We start from the raw sequence: 22,427 nt of genomic DNA, 5'->3' as shown, positions 1-22,427 counted from the left end.
GGCTCAGCTGCGCTTCCCCATGCCAAAGGTACGCAGGGAGAGAGGGAGGGAGGGAGGGAGGGAGGGAGGGAGGGGGGGAGGGGGGGAGGGAGGGGGGGAGGGGGGGAGGGGGGGAGGGAGGGGGGGAGGGATGGAGATGGAGGGAAGGGGGGGAGGGAGGGGGGGGAGGGATGGAGGGAGGGGGGGAGGGGGGGAGGGAGGGGGGGAGGGGGGGAGGGGGGGAGGGAGGGGGGGAGGGATGGAGGGAAGGGGGGAGGGAGGGGGGGAGGGATGGAGGGAGGGGGGGAGGGATGGAGGGAGGGGGGGAGGGATGGAGGGAGGGAGGGAGGGAGGGAGGGACGGATGGAGGGACGGAGGGATGGAGGGAGGGAGGTAGGGGGGGCACCCACAGCTTGTGAAGAGCTGTTACTCACTCTGAGGTACATTTTCATTTCTGTCGAGGGGATGATTCGGTGCGCTTTATAATGGAAAACGGCCGTGGGTGCCCCTGTTCACATGCCAGCCAGATGATCTACTGATTACATTTTTCTTGTACCACATGGTAAATGATTTCTTTGGAAAGAAGTTGCATTCTAAATAAGAGCCCCTCTCTCTGTGTTCCCAGGGGATCCTTAGGGTCCACTTCCTGGAGGCCCAGGCCCTGGAGGGGAAGGACAAGTTCCTGGGCGGGATGATCAAGGGGAAGTCGGACCCCTACGGCGTCCTCCAGATCGGCAACCAGCTGTTCCAGACCAAGACCATCAAGGACAACCTCAATCCCAAGTGGAACGAGGTGTACGAGGTGAGAGCCAAGATCCGGGCCACCAGGGGGCGCTGTGGGCCCCGCGGTCCGCCATCGAATCACACCTGCGTTCGGTAGCCCCGCCCTGCCCTGCAGGGCAACGCCTGATTGGTTGCAGCGTCGCCCACAGAGATGGACAATCCAGATTCAGGAAGTAAAAGTTCTACCCAGGATCCAATCACCTGGATTTGCTAATTAGTGCTCTTCTTCAGCTAGGAGGGTTGAGCTAATTAGTGTAATCAGCTGAGTTCATTTCCATCTGAAGTCACCCTGATTGACTGTACCATCTCCCAGAATTTAGGGGGAGTTGTGTTAGGATCCGTGTCTCATTGTTCTATAGCGACCTCTGCTGGTCGATGGGGGCGTGTGATCTGCTCGCTACGGCTGCACATAAGGAGTCTTCCTCCGAACTTTCTCCAAAAAGTGTGGCCTTGTTTATACTCCCCCGCATCTGCAGCAGAGATCTCAGCATGAACATGGATGGGGCCTACTTGATTGGGCCTTCCGAATTGGGAGGAAAATGGGGGGAAAGCATTTGGGGAAAAAAGAAAAATAAAGAAAGAAAAAACAAATATCCACACAGTAAAATGTGAGTGTGTGCATAACTGAAGAACTGAGAAGGGCGGAATGGGCTGTTCCCATCATTCTGTCCTTTTGTATTCATAATCTCTTATGACACATTCATATTACACATCCAGCCAGGTGCGCTGCTCTGGATTTTGTAATGTATTGAAGTTTTAGTTTCGCTTCTGTCGAACCTGTAACATTCCGATATGACGCGTGTTCTTAAAATGAATGGAGGGAGTGGCTTAGTGCAACTCCTTAGCAACAGACATTCAGAAGCACCAGAAACTCCGGTTGCCAACCAGAATATCGTGTAGCCAAGAATATCCTGAACCTAAAGGAGGTTCCCGTTTGTAACCAGTGTCAAGTTTCCAAGTACAGTTTGTTGAAGGTTTGTTTAACTAGGCCTACTGCAGATTACACCTGTACTATACACCTGTTAAATACAAAAGCTGTACAATACAGTTGCAGGTGACATTCTGGAAAATTCCTTTTTACAAACGGGATGCTTCTGTAGTCAAAAAGACGGGAGTGTGGAAGGAATGCTGGAGCTGAATATCTAGTTAGTTTGTGAAATCTATGGTGCAGTCCCCCCTCCCACAAGCACCAGCTTCCACTTCCTGTAACTATAAAGAAACCGTCTGCCATTCGATCGTTATGAATAATTGAAGGTTGTTTCTTAGTTGAAGAGTCCCTGCTTAAATAAATCTATGAACTGTCCATGTGAGGGGGGAAAAAGTAGTTATGTTTTTGAATGTGCAAATTCATCACTTTTATTGGCCCCGTAGGTTATGGCTACGTACAGTTTTCACAAAAGATCAAAATCAAAAATGTACTTAAGCTGCATACGGGGGGAGGAAGAATAAAATGCTCGGTGCGTTAGGAAGGCTGAAGATCATTCTCCTGGAGGTTCTATTCCAAGCCCCTTCCCTGGATACTGTGTTATATTATCGCTGTGAGCGTTCTGTGAGTGAGGTATGAGTCTCGCTAACGTGGTCGGGCGGGCGTGTGTGGGCGTGGTTTTCCAGGCCATGGTGTACGAACACTCCGGCCAGCACCTGGAAGTCGAGCTGTTTGACGAGGACCCCGACAAAGACGACTTTCTGGGGAGGTGAGCAGGTGCACACGCCTTTGTGTTCGAAATGAGAAATCCCACCGTGCTGAACTTCCTGATTAATGTGGTTTTCACACCATAAAGACTCCAGAGTATTTATGAATGTCATAAGCATAACCATTGAGAAATGTTTGACAGACAGTAGCGTGAAGGAATTTTCAGCAGTAAAGGGAAACACTAGCAGGACATTTTTTTATGGTGTGAAAATCACAGAAAGATGATTTAAAAAAAATCAAATGAGCCGACCTCTCTCCACGTTTAATCCCAGTGATGATGATGATGATGATTTTAACACTTTTGTCTTGTATTGCAGCTTAATGATTGACTTGAGCGAGCTTCACAAGGAACAGAAAGTTGATGAGGTAGTGTTTTGCTTTTTTCTGTGTGAGGAACGGGGTGGGGGACGATATTCAGTCTAACGCCTCATGTACTTTTTGCCTAACAGGAGAAAGAATTGTATTTAAAACAGAGGAATGCGTAAAACACTGTGCTGATTTTATCAACAAAATTTATGATGGAAATACTGGTTTTGAGCTGTTTCTTGGTAAAGATAATTCTTATTGACAGAAATGTGAGAGGTCCTGGTGAAATTAGTTGAATACAATTAGAATTTTAATTGTATTGTTCATAAAATGAAAAAATATAAAATTTATTACAAACAATAAATGATGTTAATTATTTAAAAATACATTTTAGATTTTGTCTCCAGTTCTGTACTGCTGTAATTTTTTTGACGCTGAGCATGTGGAGTTTGAGTGTTTGGCCGGTCTGTTTGACGCTGAGCACGTGGAGTTTGAGTGTCTGGCCGGTCTGTTTGACGCTGAGCATGTGGAGTTTGAGTGTCCCGCCGGTCTGTTTGACGCTGAGCATGTGGATTTTGAGTGTCCCGCCAGTCTGTTTGACGCTGAGCATGTGGAGTTTGAGTGTCCCGCCGGTCTGTTTGACGCTGAGCACGTGGAGTTTGAGTGTTTGGCCGGTCTGTTTGACGCTGAGCACGTGGAGTTTGAGTGTCTGGCCGGTCTGTTTGACGCTGAGCATGTGGAGTTTGAGTGTCCCGCCGGTCTGTTTGACGTTGAGCATGTGGAGTTTGAGTGTGCGGCCGGTCTGTTTGACGCTGAGCATGTGGAGTTTGAGTGTCCCACCGGTCTGTTTGACGCTGAGCATGTGGAGTTTGAGTGTCTGGCCGGTCTGTTTGACGCTGAGCACGTGGAGTTTGAGTGTCAGGCCGGTCTGTTTGACGCTGAGCACGTGGAGTTTGAGTGTCTGGCCGGTCTGTTTGACGCTGAGCATGTGGAGTTTGAGTGTCCCGCCGGTCTGTTTGACGTTGAGCATGTGGAGTTTGAGTGTGCGGCCGGTCTGTTTGACGCTGAGCATGTGGAGTTTGAGTGTCCCACCGGTCTGTTTGACGCTGAGCATGTGGAGTTTGAGTGTCTGGCCGGTCTGTTTGACGCTGAGCACGTGGAGTTTGAGTGTCAGGCCGGTCTGTTTGACGCTGAGCATGTGGAGTTTGAGTGTCTGGCCGGTCTGTTTGACGCTGAGCATGTGGAGTTTGAGTGTCTGGCCGGTCTGTTTGACGCTGAGCATGTGGAGTTTGAGTGTCTGGCCGGTCTGTTTGACGCTGAGCATGTGGAGTTTGAGTGTCTGGCCGGTCTGTTTGACGCTGAGCATGTGGAGTTTGAGTGTCCCGCCGGTCTGTTTGACGCTGAGCATGTGGAGTTTGAGTGTCCCGCCGGTCTGTTTGATGCTGAGCATGTGGAGTTTGAGTGTCCCGCCGGTCTGTTTGATGCTGAGCATGTGGAGTTTGAGTGTCCGGCTGGTCTGTTTGACGCTGAGCACGTGGAGTTTGTCCGGCCGGTCTGTTTGACGCTGAGCATGTGGAGTTTGAGTGTCCCGCCAGTCTGTTTGACGCTGAGCATGTGGAGTTTGAGTGTTTGGCCGGTCTGTTTGACGCTGAGCAAGTGGAGTTTGAGTGTTTGGCCGGTCTGTTTGACGCTGAGCAAGTGGAGTTTGAGTGTCTGGCCGGTCTGTTTGACGCTGAGCACGTGGAGTTTGAGTGTCCCGCCGGTCTGTAGAATCTGAAACTCTGAAGTGAGGTACACAGTGAGCAGCAGTCAGCTGATCGGTCCTAACGCTGCTCTGCTTTGGTTCCAGTGGTTCGTCCTGGAGGAGGTTACCACCGGCAAACTGCACCTGAAACTGGAGTGGCTGTCTCTGCACGCCACGCCCGAGAAGCTCGAACAGGTATTCCGCTTTTTACCGCCATTCTGTCTCTCTGCAATTTCCTTTCAACCCTTTGAGGTGTGAGGTCACAAGTGAGTGATTAGAATGGTCTTAACTGAACATTCTAATGCTGATGATGTCACAATCACTGCTGGTGACTGAAAGCAGTGGAGTTCTAGAACACTGAATTAGAATTTTGGGGGGGAAAAACATTCCAAGAAAGCTACTCTTCAAAGGGCTCTTAGGCAATCTCACTTATTTGATGGCAAATACGGTCACCGTTCTACAGTGGATTACAAATTACTCATAGGGAAAAATTCCAGTTTTCCATCTGTTCATCACGGTGGCTATGTTAGCCTGGGCCACAGCCTAAATCTAACACTGCAGGTGATTCCCCTCCTAGTGAACTGCAGGATCGGCTTAGAAAAGCAGATTCGAGACTCTCTGGTATTAGATACCACACAAGATTAACCCCATTTAAGCTTAGAGCCACTGTTTTATCTTCCACCCCATCTATCCAGTTCAGTATCGGCACTCAAGGCAGTACGTGCAGGTCCTCAGCTGACTTTGCATTGTGTAGTTTAGTGCATTGAATTGGACAGGTGCGGTAGAAGCTAAATCAGTGGCTCTAAGTTTAACTGGGGTCCATCTTGTATGGAATCTAATACCACAGAGTCTTAGATCTGCTTGCCTAAGCAGCTCCTGCAGGCCTGAAATGTGCCCTATGCTCTGCCCCAGTCCAGGCTCCCAGTCCTGGGCTAGCGTGTGTCTTATTGAGGGGGGTTTAGCTGTCAGGTATAAAGCTGTAAGGCTGCAGTTGTATAAGGCTCTCCAATGCAGTATCTTGCTCTCTGCTGCCCCCTGCAGGCCTTGATGAGCATTAAGGCTGCAAAAGGCCAGGCAAACGACGGCCTGTCCTCGGCGGTGCTGGTCGTGTACCTGGACTCCGCCCGAAACCTGCCGGTAAGCTCCGCCCCCTGGCCCCTCGTCCCACCTGCACACGTGCACACCTGCCCGCAGGTGTGATTGGGGGTGTTCCGCACCCAGCGAGGTCCCGTTTCACTTACTGCCAGTGCAGACACTTATGTAAGGCACTGCTGAACGGAAAAACACAACCCACAATGCACTGCTCTCAGCTCCGTAAAATGTAAACTGAGGTCGAGCTGTTCTGATCGCAGAATTATGACTGGGAGATTTGTTTATTTGGAAGCGGCAGACCCAGTTTTTAGTGAGTAATGACGTGTGAGACATTTTATGCGATATTTGCATCTCTGGCTTTTACTCATGCCATAATGGTATTTAATGTCACGCTGTGGATGTTTAATTGTAAGAAAACGAAATACTATTTCATGGAGATGTATTGCTATGTATGATCTATTTTATAGATTATGGCTAACTAATAGATATTAGACAGTAGGTAGATATATGTGTCAGGAAGATTTCCTTAAAATTTAGTCAACTATCCACTGTTTTAAAATCCATGCCCTGCAAGGTCTTGCAGTGATGTTGGAAAATGGCTCCTGATGCTTACTGTGTGTGTGAAAATAAGAGAAATTTGCTGGTAATTATGATTCATACTATACATGAGACATTTATTTATAACATTTGGCTATAACATTGGTATGCAATGCAAGAACTCAAATGAATTAACGGAAGAGTTCTGAGTCCACACACAATTGAATACCCTAAATTTGATTTTTTTTTTAAATGGCGTTAGCAACATTGTCAAGTTGGTATTTTTAAAAAGGTTTTTCTCCCCACATGAGTCTTTAGAAGACAAAACACGCTGTTCTGTGACTACTGTGTTTCTGCATCTTCTCCTTCTTCCTGCTTTCTCTCCGTTCTGTCCTTCATTGTGCTTTAATATCCCATCCATCCATTCCCAGGAAATGTGATTAAACACATCTATGTCTGCCCTCTTCTTCCATTCCAATCCACTTAGCCTGTAGATTGATTGATTGATTGATTGATTGATTGATTGATTGATAGGGTCTAAAATACAGCAGCATAATCACACTAATAAATGCTTTTACATTCATAAGCACATTATTTATGTGCGAACATAATTATCACAATTATTCTATTCAGAATATAATGCATTTAATTATTTGGATAAAAGCATTTGCCAAACAAATGTAATGTAGTGTCAGTATGATTTGTTATGTCCAGTGACTCGTTAACATAATACATTTTTATCTGTCACGTGCAGTCAGATTTTTACTTTTAATTTTATGTATTTATTTTTTGTAAAACACCATTTTAACCAAAAGACATCATAAAATAAATGTAAAAAAAAGATGATCCAGATTTCTGACTCTATTCACCAAAAGAAACCTTGTCTGAGATCATTGTGCAAGGGACAGTACAACATATACATTTTATTTTCGATTTCTTTTTTAAGTCTAACTCTTCATGTGTGGATGCTGGTTGATATTTGATATTTTAACATGGGGTTTATGCGTAGAGCTGCTGTGTGGTGTACTCTGCTGTCGCACGCGTGGATTAGGCCAGTCCCATTTTCCTCTGCTTTCTTCTTCTCTCTCTTTCTTCTCCTCCTAAGAGCGTCTTCGAGGGGAACTTGGGGTGCGGACACTTAAAAGAGAGGAGAGCCTCAGGCCTAGTCTTTTGTGAGAACACTACCTCACTCTATAGATCGTTATTTGTGAGTCTTCCGGAATTATATACACGTACATTTTTTTGCATTCTAGAATGCTGTGAAGTGTGGTGTGGACGGAATGTTGTCGTGGCAACCCCAGACCCAATGTTGGCGTGTGCCGTTAATAAAAAGTTTTTAAAAGCATGCCTCATTGTTCGATAGTGTGCTGCACGTTTCCACTGCTTTAACGTAATTCACGTAGTGCATTAGGTGCCTGTGGAGCTTGCGACTGCATGAATGAGGTTGATGAAGACATTATCGCGTTGTTTTTAGTGCACATTGAAGCAGGCAATGTAAATCCAATCAACCTCTTGACGTGTGTTCAAAAGGAGGATGTTCTTCAGATTGTTGTGGGCCCAAGTCTGACGTTCCTGTGCTCAGCTTCAACGTCATTGCCCCCACGTCTGTGTTTGTGTGTAAGTGTGTCTGTGTGTGAGTGTGTGTGTGTGTAGTCCAGTGTGTGTGTGTGCGTGTGTGTGTGTTTGTCTTCATGTGTGTAGTCCAGTCTGTTTAGTTCCCACAGAGCTGCAAGCACATGTCTCATCTCCTCAGCCTCCAGATGCCCTTAGCGTCAGGGTTAGCATAGCAGCTGGCCCCGCCCCTTTCACATTCCAGCTGTGACACGTCAGCTCAGAGCACGCCAGGAATCTCCCGTGACTCCATCTGTAGCACCTGAGTCACACACCCCCCCCCCCTCAGTTAGAGTACCCCCACACCTGCGTCACATGCCCCCCCTTCAGTTAGAGCACCTCTACACCTGTCACCCCACCCCCCCCTTCAGCTAGAGCACCTCCACACCTGCATCACACCCCCCCCCCCTCAGTTAGAGCACCTCCACACCTGTGTCACACCCCCCCTTCAGCTGGAGCACCTCCACACCTGCGTCACCCCCCCCCCCTTCAGCTAGGAGCACCTCCACACCTGCACCTGTGTAACATGCTTTCTTGTATTAGTTATCACACAAGGAGTTTCAGGACAGACGTACTCTTCCAGAGCTCCACTTCACTACCTTAGTCGCTTGTGTTTTACTTTGTGTTTCATAAATGGAGGTGTTGGTTTATTTTTTTTGCAAAGCGGTCATACGAGCTCCTCGTCACGATTGTCACCTGAAAATTGGGTTATCTTCACCACAAAGTGTTTCCCACAGACTTCACAAATCGGTCATTTCACCGGAGAAATACCCACTACAAATGCCGGCCATCTTTACTTTAACCTGCTTCATCCTGTGGTGGAAGGGTCCTGTCTTATTCCCCTTACTGAAGGTCTTCTCCATTTTCATTCTGTTAAATCCTGGGTGTTGGTGTCTGAATTGTTGCACTTTTGTCTGATTTGGTGATGGGAATTAACCTTGTAATCCTTTGTCTTCCTGTGTCTGTCGCTTGGTTGTGGCCTTCCTGTTCCTGTTCTCGTTCATCCTGCCTGCGTTCCATGATTTTAACCCGGCTCACCCTCTGCATGCTGGAATAACCCTGGTGTTTTGGTTCTCTCCTGTCTGGGAAGCGAAACCCATTAGAATTTAACCATGAGGGGCTGAAGAAAAGCTCCTTGAATAAGGCGCTGAAGGTAACGTAAAAAAAAAGATCACACCAGAAGCCCAGACACACAAGACACAACATTCACCCAATCAGCACCCGGCATACTCTGCATTCCACAGACATTTGGCCAATCAGCACTGATTTAGCTTTTAGATTCACAGACATTCGGCCAATCAGCACTGATTTAGCCCTTCCTACACCTTCAGAGCAGAGGTCTCAAACTCCCAGTCCTGTAGGGCCGCAATATCTGTGATTTTGTGGGGGGGGGGGGGCTTTGAATCAGTAGTCAGTTTAGGCCTTGTAACAAAGGTGTGTGGACTCTTTAGCCAATCGGTGACTTCCATTAAGGACCCCTGAAACACACCTGAAAACCAGCAGCGGCTGCAGGCCTAACGGGCTGGAGTTTGAGACCCCTGAAATAAAGGCTCCTTTTCTATGAAGCAGTGAAGACTGATTCTCTCTGAACATTTAAGGGCTGTCTGTTTGTTGTTAGCTACAGAGTACACACAAACACAATTTCCTTTCTTGTAGTACTGATTCGTATTTAATTATGCTGTTCTAAACGTATTTTGCAGGGACACAAATGGACATGAAGTATGTTCCCGCGAGTTGATTCAGATTTATTTTGTTTGCGGTTCATTAACAACAAGCCCATTATAACAAAATGCTAATTAATGTTTAATTAACTTAAACTGCATTTCATGCATCTTGGCTAATTATGTATCTAACACTTCCATGTTCTTTCAAGCGCGGTGAATGCACTCACTGACAAGAGTATCTTGTGTTCATTTGCCTCGTCTTCTTGCCATTATAACTATATGATGTGAATATGCTGATATGATGCTGTTTGGACGTGTTGTTGTCAATGCTCTTTGCAAATGAGGTATCACTTGTGTTGCTAGCACAGGCCTAGCCACTGGCTATGTTTAGAGCAGTCAGTCTCATTTAAATCGGAGAGGCTCCAGACAGGCTAATTGGCCCATCAATCACAGTTGCTGTCAGCCAATCAGGGGCCTGTGCTCATTAAAGGAGGAAGGCGGAAAGAGAGCAGCCTCATTTCCTCGTTTCCCAGAAACCATTTCAACCGCAGCACAACAAATCTGAGATTTTATGAGGCGGCATCTCCTCTGCCTGCAGTGAGGTTGTGGTTGCATAGGCATTGCCCACAGACGTGGAATTTACTCCACGTCCAGCTTTGATGTAAACGTTAAACGAACGATGATCCGAGAGGGAGATCATTCTCATCAGACCTACCGAATGGCCCGTCTGATATCAGGGGCTGGCATTCCAAAGTAAGAGTCTGTGTGTGCGCTGGCTGTAGGGCTGGGGCGCACAGCGAGGCCTGATCCATTTCGGGATATTGTGCCACTTTTTTGCTCTTAATTATTTAATTTGGCCTCAGTAAATGGTGTCATTTGGCATTTTTGGATTTACTGGAGTTGTGTGGCCCGGCTATGTGGTATCTGCTCAGACACAGGGGTGTGTGTGAGAGTGAGGGGGTGTGTGTGGTTCCTGAGGGGTGTGTGTGAGAGTGAGGGGGTGTGTGTGGTTCCTGAGGGGTTGTGTGAGAGAGGAACCACGGTTCTTCTGCGGTTCCTCTGCGGTTGTGTGAGAGAGAGGAACCGCGGTTCCTCTGCGGTTCCTCTGCGGTTGTGTGAGAGAGAGGAACCGCGGTTCTTCTGCGGTTCCTCTGCGGTTGTGTGAGAGAGAGGAACCGCGGTTCCTCTGCGGTTCCTCTGCGGTTGTGTGAGAGAGAGGAACCGCGGTTCTTCTGTGGTTCCTGAGGGGTTGTGTGTGGGAGAGGAACCGCGGTTCCTCTGTGGTTCCTCTGCGGTTGTGTGAGAGAGGAACCGCGGTTCTTCTGCGGTTCCTCGGCGGTTGCTGTGATACTCACGGTCGTCTCCGGTTCGCAGTCGGGGAAGAAGGTGAGCAGCGACCCGAGTCCCTTCGTGCAGTTCACCGTCGGACACAAAGTCTTCCAGAGCAAGGTGAGCCGTCGCCGTCGCCATCGGCTCAGAACCGCCATCGGATTCTCACCTTGAACACGCTTTAATCTCACAGCGTTCATTCATCACAGCTTATGTTACCAGAATGTTTTTACTCTACCGGTTTTATGTTTCTTTATTAGATGACAATGAATTTATTAATGAAATACTAATCTCCACAACTAGTGTTGTTACAGTGTTCATTTGGCTATTACGATACAGTGTTATAAAGATATTTTTACGCTACGAAGCATAAATTTCTGCCCAGTTAACATTAACGAGAATGCTACTGATGAATAATGAATGCGCTGATTCACACACTGATGAATAATGAATGCACTGATTGACACTGATTAAATGCTGACCTAGCGCACCCCGTCTCTCCATACAGACCCGGTATAAGACCAACGAACCGGTCTGGGAGGAGGCCTTCACCTTCCTCATCCACAACCCGCAGGGCCAGGAGCTGGAGGTGGAGGTACGTTGTTGGGGCAGGTCAGGTGAAGAGTTGGGGCAGGTTGGATGATGTAGGGCAGGTCAGGTGATATTGGGGCAGGTGGGGTAAAGTGTTGGGGCAGGTGGGGTGATGTTGGGGCAGGTGGGGTGATGTGGGGCTGGTGGGGTAAAGTTTTGTGGCAGGTGGGGTGATGTTGGAGCTGGTGGGGTAAAGTTTTGGGGCAGGTGGGGTGATGTGGGGCTGGTGGGGTAAAGTTTTGGGGCAGGTGGGGTAAAGTTTTGGGGCAGGTGGGGTGATGTGGGGCTGGTGGGGTAAAGTTTTGGGGCAGGTGGGGTGATGTGGGACTGGTGATGTAAAGTTTTGGGGCAGGTGGGGTGATGTGGGGCTGGTGGGGTAAAGTTTTGGGGCAGGTGGGGTAAAGTTTTGGGGCTGGTGGGGTAAAGTTTTGGGGCAGGTGGGGTGATGTGGGGCTGGTGGGGTAAAGTTTTGGGGCAGGTGGGGTGATGTGGGGCTGGTGGGGTAAAGTTTTGGGGCAGGTGGGGTGATGTGGGGCTGGTGGGGTAAAGTTTTGGGGCAGGTGGGGTGATGTTGGGGCAGGTGGGGTAAAGTTTTGGGGCAGGTGGGGTAAAGTTTTGGGGCAGGTGGGGTGATGTGGGGCTGGTGGGGTAAAGTTTTGGGGCAGGTGGGGTGATGTGGGGCTGGTGGGGTAAGGTTTTGGGGCAGGTGGGGTGATGTGGGGCTGGTGGGGTAAAGCTTTGGGGCAGGTGGGGTGATGTTGGAGCAGGTGGGGTGATGTGGGGCTGGTGGGGTAAAGTTTTGGGGCAGGTGGGGTGATGTGGGGCTGGTGGGGTAAGGTTTTGAGGCAGGTGGGGTGATGTGGGGCTGGTGGGGTAAAGCTTTTGGGCAGGTGGGGTGATGTTGGAGCAGGTGGGGTGATGTGGGGCTGGTGGGGTAAAGTTTTGGGGCAGGTGGGGTGATGTTGGAGCAGGTGGGGTGATGTGGGGCTGGTGGGGTAAAGTTTTGGGGCAGGTGGGGTGATGTTGGAGCAGGTGGGGTGATGTGGGGCTGGTGGGGTAAAGTTTTGGGGCAGGTGGGGTGATGTTGGGGCTGGTGGGGTAAAGTTTTGGGGCAGGTGGGGTGATGTGGGGCTGGTGGGGTAAAGTTTTGGGGCAGGTGGGGTGATGTTGGAGCAGGTCAGGTGAAGTGGGCGTGCTTTTCCTCGTTCCGGCAGGTGAAAGATGAGAAGCACGAGTGCTCTTTGGGGACGCTGGTGGTGCCCCTGTCCCGTCTGCTGGAGGAGGAGGACATGACCGTCACCCAGCGCTTCCCCCTCAGAAACTCCGCCCCCAGCTGCACCCTCAAGCTGAAGATGGCTCTCAGGGTGAGGCTTTCTGCCCGAGCGCATCCCAACAGATCTGTCTGTCTGTGTGTCTGTCTGTCACTATCTGTCTCTGTCTGTCTGTCTGTCCGTCTGTCTGTCTGTCACTATCTGTACGTCTGTCTGCCTGTCTCTCCCTTCGTCTGTCTGCCTGTCTGTGTCTGTCACTATCTGTCTGTCTGTCCATCTGTCTGTCTCTGTCTGTGAGTCTCTCTGTCTGTCTTTTTTGCGATACATGTGACGTTTGGCGTGTGACGTGTGCGTGTAACACGCGTGTTGGCAGGTGCTGTGCCTGGAGAAGGTGGGCCAATCAGACCAGCCCTCCTCGGTGCAGGTGAAGAAGGCCAACGCGAGCCCCGGTAACCCCGGCAACGCTGGAGGAGCCACGCCCAAACCGTCCCCCTCAGGTGCGCGGGACCCCGCCCTGGACCCGCTCCCGTCCTCCGCCTACGGCCTCGTCCAGGCCGGGGAGGGGCCGGAGGGGCCGCACCCGGGGAGCCCCGTCCCATTGGCCGAGTCCAGCTTCAGCGCGTCCAATCGGGCGCTGTCGGGCTCCCAGCGGCACCTGGCGCACAAGGAGTCCACCCACTCGCTCGCCTCCGACATCTCCAACCCCCTCGCCACCCAGGAGCTGCAGCAGAGGCTGCACCAGCTGCAAAAGTACGCACCCCCCCCCCCAACCGCCGACCCCCCCTCCCTTCCTTACTGCTAACCCTAACCCTCCCTCCATTACTGCCACCCCCCCAACCCAATGTAGTGTTAATGTCTCTCTCTCTCTGTGCAATGTTAATGTCCCTCTCTCTTTCTCTCTCTCTCTCAGTGCAGTGTTATTGTCTCTCTCTCTCTCAGTGCAGTGTTAATGTCTCTCTCTCTCAGTGCAGTGTTAATGTCTCTCTCTCTCTCTCTCTCTCAGTGCAGTGTTAATGTCTCTCTCTCTCTCTCTCGCCCTGCTCTCAGTGGGACGGGCTTCAGCCATTTCCCCCTGGGGGAGGTGCAGCTCACCATAAGGCACAGCTCCCAGAGGAACAAGCTCATTGTGGTGGTGCATGGCTGCCGGTGAGTTCGCTCAACACTGCATTCAACACTGAACTCAACACTGACTGTTCAAATCGGCTTTCACACACACACACACACATATACATGCATACATACATACACACACACCCACATACATATACATAGACACACACACGCACACAGACACCCACATACATACACACACACACGTATATATACACACACACACACACAAACGCACATACATTTTCCGTTCTTATGCCAGTACTGATCAAAAAATCTTTGCATGGGTAACCTAACGTGTGTGCTTATGTATGCGTGCGTGTGTGTGTGCGCGTGTTTGTGTGTGTGTGTGCGCGCGTGTGTGTGTGCGCGCATGTGTGTGTGTGTGTGTGTGCGCGCGTGTGTGTGCGCGTGTACCTGCAGGAACCTGATCTCCTTCACGGACAGCGGGTCGGACCCCTACGTGCGCCTCTATCTCCTGCCAGACAAGCGCAGGTCAGGCCGCCGGAAAACCCACACGCTGAAGAAGAACCTGAACCCCGTCTACGACCAGACGTGAGTCAGCCCTCCCACCCAGCAGGTGGCGCTGTGTGCATCTGAGCACGGTGCTCTCTGCACCACAGAACCACGTGAGCCCTGTACACCCAGGGAGCCAGTCACTCACCATGAGGAGAATGTAATGTACATGTTAGCACACAAGTAAGAATGGTGTTTCACTTACCGTAGAACCAGCGGTTGTGTGTGCGAGATTTTCATTTTTACTTATTAGGAGCGACTTGGTTTCACATCAAGTAATTTGTGTGTGATTGTGTGTGTGTGTGTGCAGGTTCGAGTTCAGCGTGTCGATTGTTGAGCTGCACAGACGGACGCTGGACGTGGCGGTAAAGAATGGCGGCGGCCTGCTGTCCAAACACAAGGGGCTTCTGGGAAAGGTGAGATCAAAGCTCCTCTTCCTGTCTCCAATTCCACTTCCCGTCTCCAAATCTACTTCCTGTCCCCAGATCCATGTGCCATCCCCAGATCCCTGTCCCATCCCCAGATCCCTGTCCCATTCCCAGATCTACTTCCTGTCTGCAGATCCACGTCATGTCGCCAGATCCAGAGTAAATGTTCAGTAGCAGTAATGGAGGACTTCCTGTCCCCAGATCTACTTCCTGTCCGCATATCCAGAATAAATGTTCAGTAGCAGCAATGAATGACTTCCTGTCCCCCAGATCTACTTCCTGTCCACAGATCCAGAGTAAATGTTGAGTAGGGGGACTTCCCTGCTGTCCTGCTTGTGCTGACCCAGTGTAATGCTTACAGGTGCTGGTGGATTTGGCGTATGAAGATATTTCCAAGGGCTGGACGCAGTGGTAAGACATCCTGTTTTGTCATCAGCATGAAAGAATTTATGTCAAAGAGAGAGGGGCGAATCTGCCATCTTGATTATCTTTAAATGATCTTAATACCTGTCAGCCTTAAAGCCAGTGGAAAATTCTGCTGCCTGTGCAGTACAGACCAAAAAGAAAAGAGAAAACCGTGTTTGCTTCAGATCTGGCCCAATTCCAAACCTGGTTGGCCCAGCTCCAAATTTGGACCTTTTATGGGAAAGGAAAGTGAAGAATGCAATGAAACAGAATTTACGTCATCGTGGCCCTTTAAAAGTGTAATAAAATGTTCCTTCTGCTCTCGGGTTAGAATAATATATAAATCAACAAAGGACCTGTGAGGATGACAGAGCACAGTGCAGTACTCTGTCCTTCTGCTGCCAGTGCCCGTCAGTGTTCTAGAACTCCACTGCTTTCAGTCACCAGCAGTGATTGTGACATCATCAGCATTAGAATGTTCAGTTAAGAACGTTCCAAACGCATGGATGGATGGCTTTCTCTAGCGGTTTATTCCTTGGCTAGTGCCGCTTTGAACCTCCGTCCTGATGGAAGCCCCAGGAATGTGAAATGCAGTGGGCTTTCAGTAAAAAATAAAATAAAATAAACCAAGCCCCCTGGGAAAAGTAGCTGTAGAACATTGGCTTAGTTATTAGGCCACTGCAGGATGGCTGGATTGGTCAGGGTGATGGAGGTGAAGCGGTGGCACTGTGGGACATTAATGCGTATACGGTGTAAATCTTGCCTGTATCTGCTCCACCCACAAGCTGCTCCTGCCTTATTGACACCCTTCCTTGTTCAAGCCTGGGCCATAGCGCCCCCTGGAGGCCTGGATGTGTCATCTCGCCCCTCTGAAATACATACGAATTGAACAGTTCTTTGCTAGATTCTTTGGGCTTTAATCTGCTCAGATTCTGCGATGTGGTTGATAGATTAGATTGCAGCCACTGTTTTGAGATAAAAAATTTTTTATTTCACTTGCTGTTGTTTAGGTCTGCAGGCCATGTCATTCCAAATGTTCATGAATTATAAATTAAGTGCTTTGTTTAAAATAAATAAATAAATAAATAAAAAATAAAGTGCTAACTCCGCCCCCTCTCTTCCCTGTCAGGTATGAGCTCACAGAGGACGGGCTGAGGAGAACCATGGAGGGTTAAGGGACACGGCAGGACGCAACAGTGCCACCTGCTGCTCGGTCCTGTCATTGCTGCAGATGTAACCAGCTTTATTTTTTTTAAGAGTGTTACATTTTAGTCAATGGGCACAGCATATTTTTGTGTTGTTTCTGTTTTTTAGATGACACGTACAGCGTGCAATTGTAAATTGCTTTTTTGGTATTATTCCGTCGTGAGCATCGCTTTCAAAAAGGTATTACCCCCCCCCCCCCGCCCCGCGTCGCTCCGACCTCCCTCCTCCAAAATCGGCTGCACTTCACCGCCCGTGATAAAGGGGTGAAAATGTGGTAGCACCGCAGTGATCAGAACCTCCTTCAAAGTGTGCGCGCGCGCGCGTTGCATAGAAACGCCAAAATTACAACACATTTAAGTGCCATCAGAATTTTACCCGGTGAAGGTCTGCCAACTCACTTCAGCCAAGGAGCTGAAGGAAGGCTTCATAGGAGGCGTTTAAGACGGTGTTACACATTTACAGTGCAAACTTGCGGAGGGCTGAGTTAAAGCTGCTTGCATAATGCATAACGGAGCGCCACCCTGTTTTATTATATTATTATTATTATTTTGATGTAGGGGATGTACAATTTGTAAATACGTTACTGTACCGCGAAGAAGACAAGATAGAGGAGGAGCGTCAGTGTTCGGAAAGGGGAGTCGAATCGCTTAAAAGGTCAAAAGGACCATTTCGTTAAAACAAAAACAAAAAAATAAAACACAATAAAAACATTTGATACTTTTTTTTTAGTCTGAATCTACTCAGAATCCAGTCCAACGAGATGGAAGTTTCTTTACCATTAGCAGCAGAACACTAGCCACCAAAGAGACAAGTATTTCATTTTATTGCCTATGTGGGTTTTAAGCCAAATTATATGTATGTATGTTTGCACATTATTCTTTATGTTTTAAATATATATAAATATTAATCATCAAATGGTATTCGTTTTCTGTGGACTTCATTGTACAGTAATGACTGAGCCGTTATTGTTGGTCTGGCAGCTTCACTGCGGTTTTCAGTTGATCTACGAATGTCTGTCCTTCTCACCTTAAAAGGGGCACTTCACCCATATTCGGTTTGTATTTTGTTGATCCCTTCACAGTTGGAATGTTTAAAACTATCTCTTTTTTTCCTCTTAAGTTTTATGGCTGTCTAGATATTTCACATTGCACGTCCAGCATCCGAAATACGGCTACGGCTAACCGGTTTGTCCCAGTGACGTTGAGAGTGCGCGTGGCTCCCATGGTGACACGACACAACAGCGTCATTCCAACGGATTTTTCCCGAGTGGAGGCGGCTCTGTAGAAAATTGTCGTGTTGTACATGTTTTCCTTTTCACCTCGTTATCGGTGGACAGATATCAGTCTTCTGCAAACATTCGATTTTGGGGTAAAGTTCTCCCTCTTAACAGACCAACAAGCGACCTTTTCTCCGAACTCGCCTGTAGTTGTCTCATCACAACATTTGTCTGAACGATAGATTAAAATACGAGCACACCTTGTTTAAAGCACGCATGTGTCTGCTGTTCCCCAGTGCGGTGGTGCATTGCATGCATTCGCCGCCTTGGCTCCAAGGCATTGCATCTCGGGGTTTGCATTCTTTATGAGTGACTCGCGCGTGGCTGGAACTTCCGCCGAACGCAGGAGGATGTGACGATTACTGAAGCGACCGAGAAACGGACTGGATTTTGTTGCCGAAATGGAGAATCCGCAGCAGAAGTTGGAGAAAAGATTGTTTTTGTTATGCTCCACGGTGGGTCCGTGGGTGGGTCAAAGCGTATCAGTTTATCACCTGTCGTTACATTCTTTGTTACCTATGTAAGCCATCAAAATGAAAACTGTCTCGTAATGAGTAGGCCTACTTTTCCTCTTTCCATTGCAAACCTCTTGCCTTCTCCATGTACTTTATTTAACTCGTGCCTTAAAACAATCATTATAATGAAATATACAAATGTATACCTGTAAAAGAAGCTTTTAAGAGTTTTCATGTTTCAGAATGTCTCGGCTTTCAGTTAATAAAGAGCAGTCGCTGTATCCACAGTGACTGGCTTTGTACGCAACGCGGACTCTGACGTCTTTATTGCGCGTGACGTCTTTCTGTCCGTTAGCAGCACTGATAAACGTGCCGTATGGCACCGTCTGCGGCGTTCCAGCCTGGGGTCCGAACACAGTCTGCCACAGTTTACAAATTTGAAAAAAGGTGTGCGTACATTGTTACCCAGTGACTTCATGGACACAGTAAGGTAAGATGAAAAAGTTATTCGGAAGGGTCTTTACTGATGGCATCATCTGTACAGGGATGGTTCCACAGCAGGTAACGACTCTGGGATCCTGTGGGGAGAATAAGCTTTGGGCTGTGAGATGGAATTTAAGATGGAGATCTCTAATTTTTTTTTCCATCACTGAACCAAAATGGAGAGACAGAGGAGGAGGCAGAAAGAATTGGTGAGAGCGAGAGAAGGGGGAGAGAGGGAGGGAGAAAGACGGAGGGAGGGAGGGAGATTTAGAGCTGTACCACGGCAGCTGTGGGAGGCGATTTAGTCCCGTCTCACTGGTGCCATAAATTCCCCCTTATGAAAATGAAGGGCCTGTTCGGGCTCCCCTCGGGGGCGAATGTGTGCAGGGGCCTCTGGGTAAAAGAGGAACGGCTCAATCCCACCAGCGCCTCGTATTTAAAGTGAGTCGGTGCCTCGCCGGTGTTAAAATGGATCACATTCTCCCATGCGTGGACCCCGCAGGTCTGGCTGTGCAGCACTTCCTGTGGAGGTCGCCCTGCTCTGCGTGGGTGTGCTGTCACTCTGAACAGACCGGACTGAGAGACGGTAACGCAGTGGTGTCAAACTCGTTGCCATGGAGGGCCGTGTGTATGCAGGTTTTCATTCCAACCAATTAATGCTGCCTTAATTGAGTCCAATTACTCATTCAGCCATATGCGTTTAACTGCATTGAAGCACAGAATATAAGAACATTTTTATTTAGACAATGCGGGTCACCATGGACGTCGGGTCACCATTGTGCACAAACCTGCATCCCTAATTCATCAAATAATTTAACTAATTATATAATCAAGATCTGAGGCTGGAATGAAAACCTGCATACACACGGCCCTCCATGGCACGAGTTTGACACCACTGCGGTAACGGGTCAAAAACTGGAGGATTCCAGGCCAGGTGTCACCTGTTGGAAGGCAGTCTGCCTTTGATGTAACATCTGTCCCTTCCTTCTTTTCTTATTTTAAGATATTATGAAGAATGAGGGGTTTTTTTTCTTCTGCAAATTGATGCTTCTTTCCAGACTATGCGCACAGTGATGGCAGGACAAAGACTGGGGGCGGTGACTGATGTCTCTGGTGGTCACAGTAGTGCTTTTACCGCCACCTTGTGGTAAATGTGTGTATTGCGATACATTGCATTATATTACATTAATCTCACAGAAGCTTTTATTTGGACCATTGAACCAAACCAGAGTAAGTGCAGTCAATCGGGAAAATACAAGCGGGTAAATAGCGAAAAGTGGCAAAAGAGCGAAAAGATATTGTTAGGACTAAGATAATTAGTCAAATCTGATATTTTGTAGAAAGGCTCTGAATTTGGCCCACTGAGTTGCTGTGGAAGTTAAAGAATGGTTTATTTAAAGTCTTGCCAAAATTAGGGGATTCACATCTATTTTTAGTAGGGTTATTATTATTATTTTAAACATTGCTTTATTTTCTCTTCCAGTAGAGTACACTTTTGTATTTAGTTTTTAAACTCTTGTATTTATTTATATTTGTCTTCCATTTTCACTGGGGTTGACTCACCAATTATTACCAAATGCATGCTCTTTAGAAGCATATATTTTTTTGTACTTGAGCAAGGGGCCACAGGTCAGTTAGCCTCTGTGTTCTGGGGAGGGGGGGGGGGGGGGGGTTTAGCCAAATGCAATTTCTGACCGTGCTACAGAGCTACATTCTGTGTTTTTGTTGAGAAAATGAATAATCCAAAACCCAAATACATGCACCTAATTAATGCCACTTGGGATGCATTTCCCACAGTGGGGTCTTAGAAGCTAACAGGTAGCATATTATCCATATTATCTATGGTACAGGGGCAACTGTGATGTCACAGTGGGAACTGTGACATAACAATGGACTGCACAGCATCTGCTTTGATTGGTCAGCTGCCTTGTCCTCTTTTGGCAGTTTAAATAATTAAAACTGACTACAAATGCATTCATCCTATTTCTAATTTCTCACCAGTATTTAATCTCACAAATACTTTTTTTTTTCTTTTTTGCTGTTAGGCACAATGTTACTGTAAAGTTTTTATAATGATGAAAGCAGTCATGTAATTTACTTCGCTGTCTGTAGTGAAGGCACTTGTGTTAGCAGGCAGATCTGTCAATGTCTCTATTGGGCGCCTACCCTGACGACAGCTGGTCATATGGTAATTTATGACCAAGGCATTCTGGGTAATTTTGATTTGTTATTACTTATTAACTTAGAGACTCTGGGTTGAGCATCGGGGCTATGTGTTAATGAAAAATCTTTGCTAGTAAAGCAAAGTAATATGTCAACTCTATGGCCCTTCGACTATGTGATTAATTCTGCTCATCTGGCAATTATTTTGGATGACAGCAGGAGGCACCTGTTGGCAGAACGGCCTCTCTCTCCCCCACCCTGAAAAAAAGAATCAGTCAATGGAAGACTCCCCACGGAAGATGCTCAGGAGTTGTATGGATTTACTGCAGGCAATCAAAGCTGTCAGATCCGGAACAGTAAGATGGATCTTTATACAGTTAAGACATCGGCGCAAATGAGGTTTCCGCAATCAATGTGGCAATTAAAAACCAAAGGATGCACTTGGGTAACAACTTGGCTTGAACTGTACAGTATGTCAACCTCAACAAAGCACACAATGTACGTTAACCAATGCTAACCAAGAACCATAATAAATACAACTGATAGCTTTTGGGCTAACCTGGCTGCCCCGACGGTGTTGTCCCTACCTCAGATTCTGGTGTCCCTACTGCGCTTCTTCGACTTCTTCTTTGGTCAATTTTATAGTTGATTTTAGCCAGCTTGATGGTGCACACTGCCACCTACTGCAACAGAACATGAAGTGAGTGTTTGGCAGTCAGATCTTGCCCCTGGTGAATATGAATATCATAACTAAATTACTTGCATCCTTATTGTTACTGAGCTACGCAGCGTGACTAAATTGGGTTTAACCCTCAAAGGAACAAACAGTGGGAAAATATATTTCATTAACATTACCCAGTTGAGTCTACTCGACCAAAATGCATGATTTCAGCACTTGAAATGTCTTGCAGATAAACTGCATTTACGAGTAAACATTCTTAACAATATAAGACATGCTATATACCCAATTGTTTAAAACAGCTCACCCTGTACTGGCGAAGGTAGGCGCAAATTTAGAATAAACGCGCACGCGCATGACGACCGCGCTCCCCCAACACAGCCGAGCACTGCCCTTTGCTCTTTCCGGTAAGCTACTACATCCCCGAACAATATAACATAAACAAGTTGCAGAATGAGTACATTTGCTTTAGACGCTAATCGATCCAATCGATCAAGCAAACCGTGTCTGTTTAATTTCTTATTTTGTATTCCAAATTTCCTGTGAAATTACGTAAAGTCCAACGCCGCTAAATTACACCAAACACATCAGCGAAACAAGACGGAAACACTGAACACATCAGCGAAACAAGACGATTTTTTCCCTCAAACATCTCTGTGTTTATGCATTTACAAAGTTTTCACACGAAGTGTACATAGTCTGATCCATTGTGCAACAGGCGAAATGCTGTTTTAACGATTCATTATTGGGACTCGCGCTTTTAAAGAAAAGGCGCGGTAATGCGCGTGATGAAAGAGAGGCCCACTCCACTGCACAGAGAACAAATGTAGGCCTCTTTATTGATTGTAGGCTACTTGATTGCCAGCTCGCAAGGCTTCTATTTTTAGACGGCCCAAGTTATTTATGCGCTTATTGTATATCGCTTTGGATAAAAGCGTCTGCCAAATAAATGCAATATAATGTATTCATCCCTTAATGTATATCTCCGTCAATAGGACACTTACATCCTGAGTCCATGTTTCAATAAATTTAATCTTAATCTTTTATTTCTGTGTTTTTGCCCCCGTTCAGTTCCCCTTCTCTGCAAATTTAAGTTGTTGTCTTGC

General features: G+C 47.6%; 1 protein-coding gene across 7 annotated transcripts in view; it reads left to right on the top strand.

The window, feature by feature from the left end:
* Positions 1 to 18,303, top strand: part of LOC118233298 (extended synaptotagmin-2-like) — a 52,534-nt gene extending 34,231 nt beyond the window's left edge. For 4 of the 7 annotated variants that reach the window (XM_035428854.1, XM_035428853.1, XM_035428856.1 and 1 more), the window contains 17 exons: positions 1 to 28; positions 605 to 781; positions 2,374 to 2,456; positions 2,773 to 2,821; positions 4,611 to 4,700; positions 5,547 to 5,642; positions 7,240 to 7,341; positions 8,836 to 8,898; positions 10,784 to 10,858; positions 11,247 to 11,333; positions 12,544 to 12,693; positions 12,974 to 13,350; positions 13,648 to 13,746; positions 14,134 to 14,265; positions 14,537 to 14,642; positions 15,016 to 15,065; positions 16,189 to 18,303. The exon at positions 1 to 28 is cut by the window's left edge and continues 93 nt beyond it. In XM_035428854.1, coding sequence (XP_035284745.1) covers positions 1 to 28; positions 605 to 781; positions 2,374 to 2,456; positions 2,773 to 2,821; positions 4,611 to 4,700; positions 5,547 to 5,642; positions 7,240 to 7,341; positions 8,836 to 8,898; positions 10,784 to 10,858; positions 11,247 to 11,333; positions 12,544 to 12,693; positions 12,974 to 13,350; positions 13,648 to 13,746; positions 14,134 to 14,265; positions 14,537 to 14,642; positions 15,016 to 15,065; positions 16,189 to 16,234 — 1,810 coding nt within the window. In that variant the 3' untranslated portion in view covers positions 16,235 to 18,303. The remainder of the gene's footprint in view (positions 29 to 604; positions 782 to 2,373; positions 2,457 to 2,772; positions 2,822 to 4,610; positions 4,701 to 5,546; positions 5,643 to 7,239; positions 7,342 to 8,835; positions 8,899 to 10,783; positions 10,859 to 11,246; positions 11,334 to 12,543; positions 12,694 to 12,973; positions 13,351 to 13,647; positions 13,747 to 14,133; positions 14,266 to 14,536; positions 14,643 to 15,015; positions 15,066 to 16,188) is intronic. The other 3 variants (XM_035428859.1, XM_035428858.1, XM_035428860.1) reach the window with 3 other exon arrangements.
* The last annotated feature ends 4,124 nt before the right edge of the window (positions 18,304 to 22,427 follow it).

This window comes from Anguilla anguilla, chromosome 8 (genome assembly GCF_013347855.1).
Source record: "Anguilla anguilla isolate fAngAng1 chromosome 8, fAngAng1.pri, whole genome shotgun sequence".
In the NCBI taxonomy this organism is placed as follows: domain Eukaryota; kingdom Metazoa; phylum Chordata; class Actinopteri; order Anguilliformes; family Anguillidae; genus Anguilla; species Anguilla anguilla.
The sequence above is the reverse complement of the archived record's forward strand: the minus strand, read 5'-3'. Positions and strand labels throughout refer to the sequence as shown.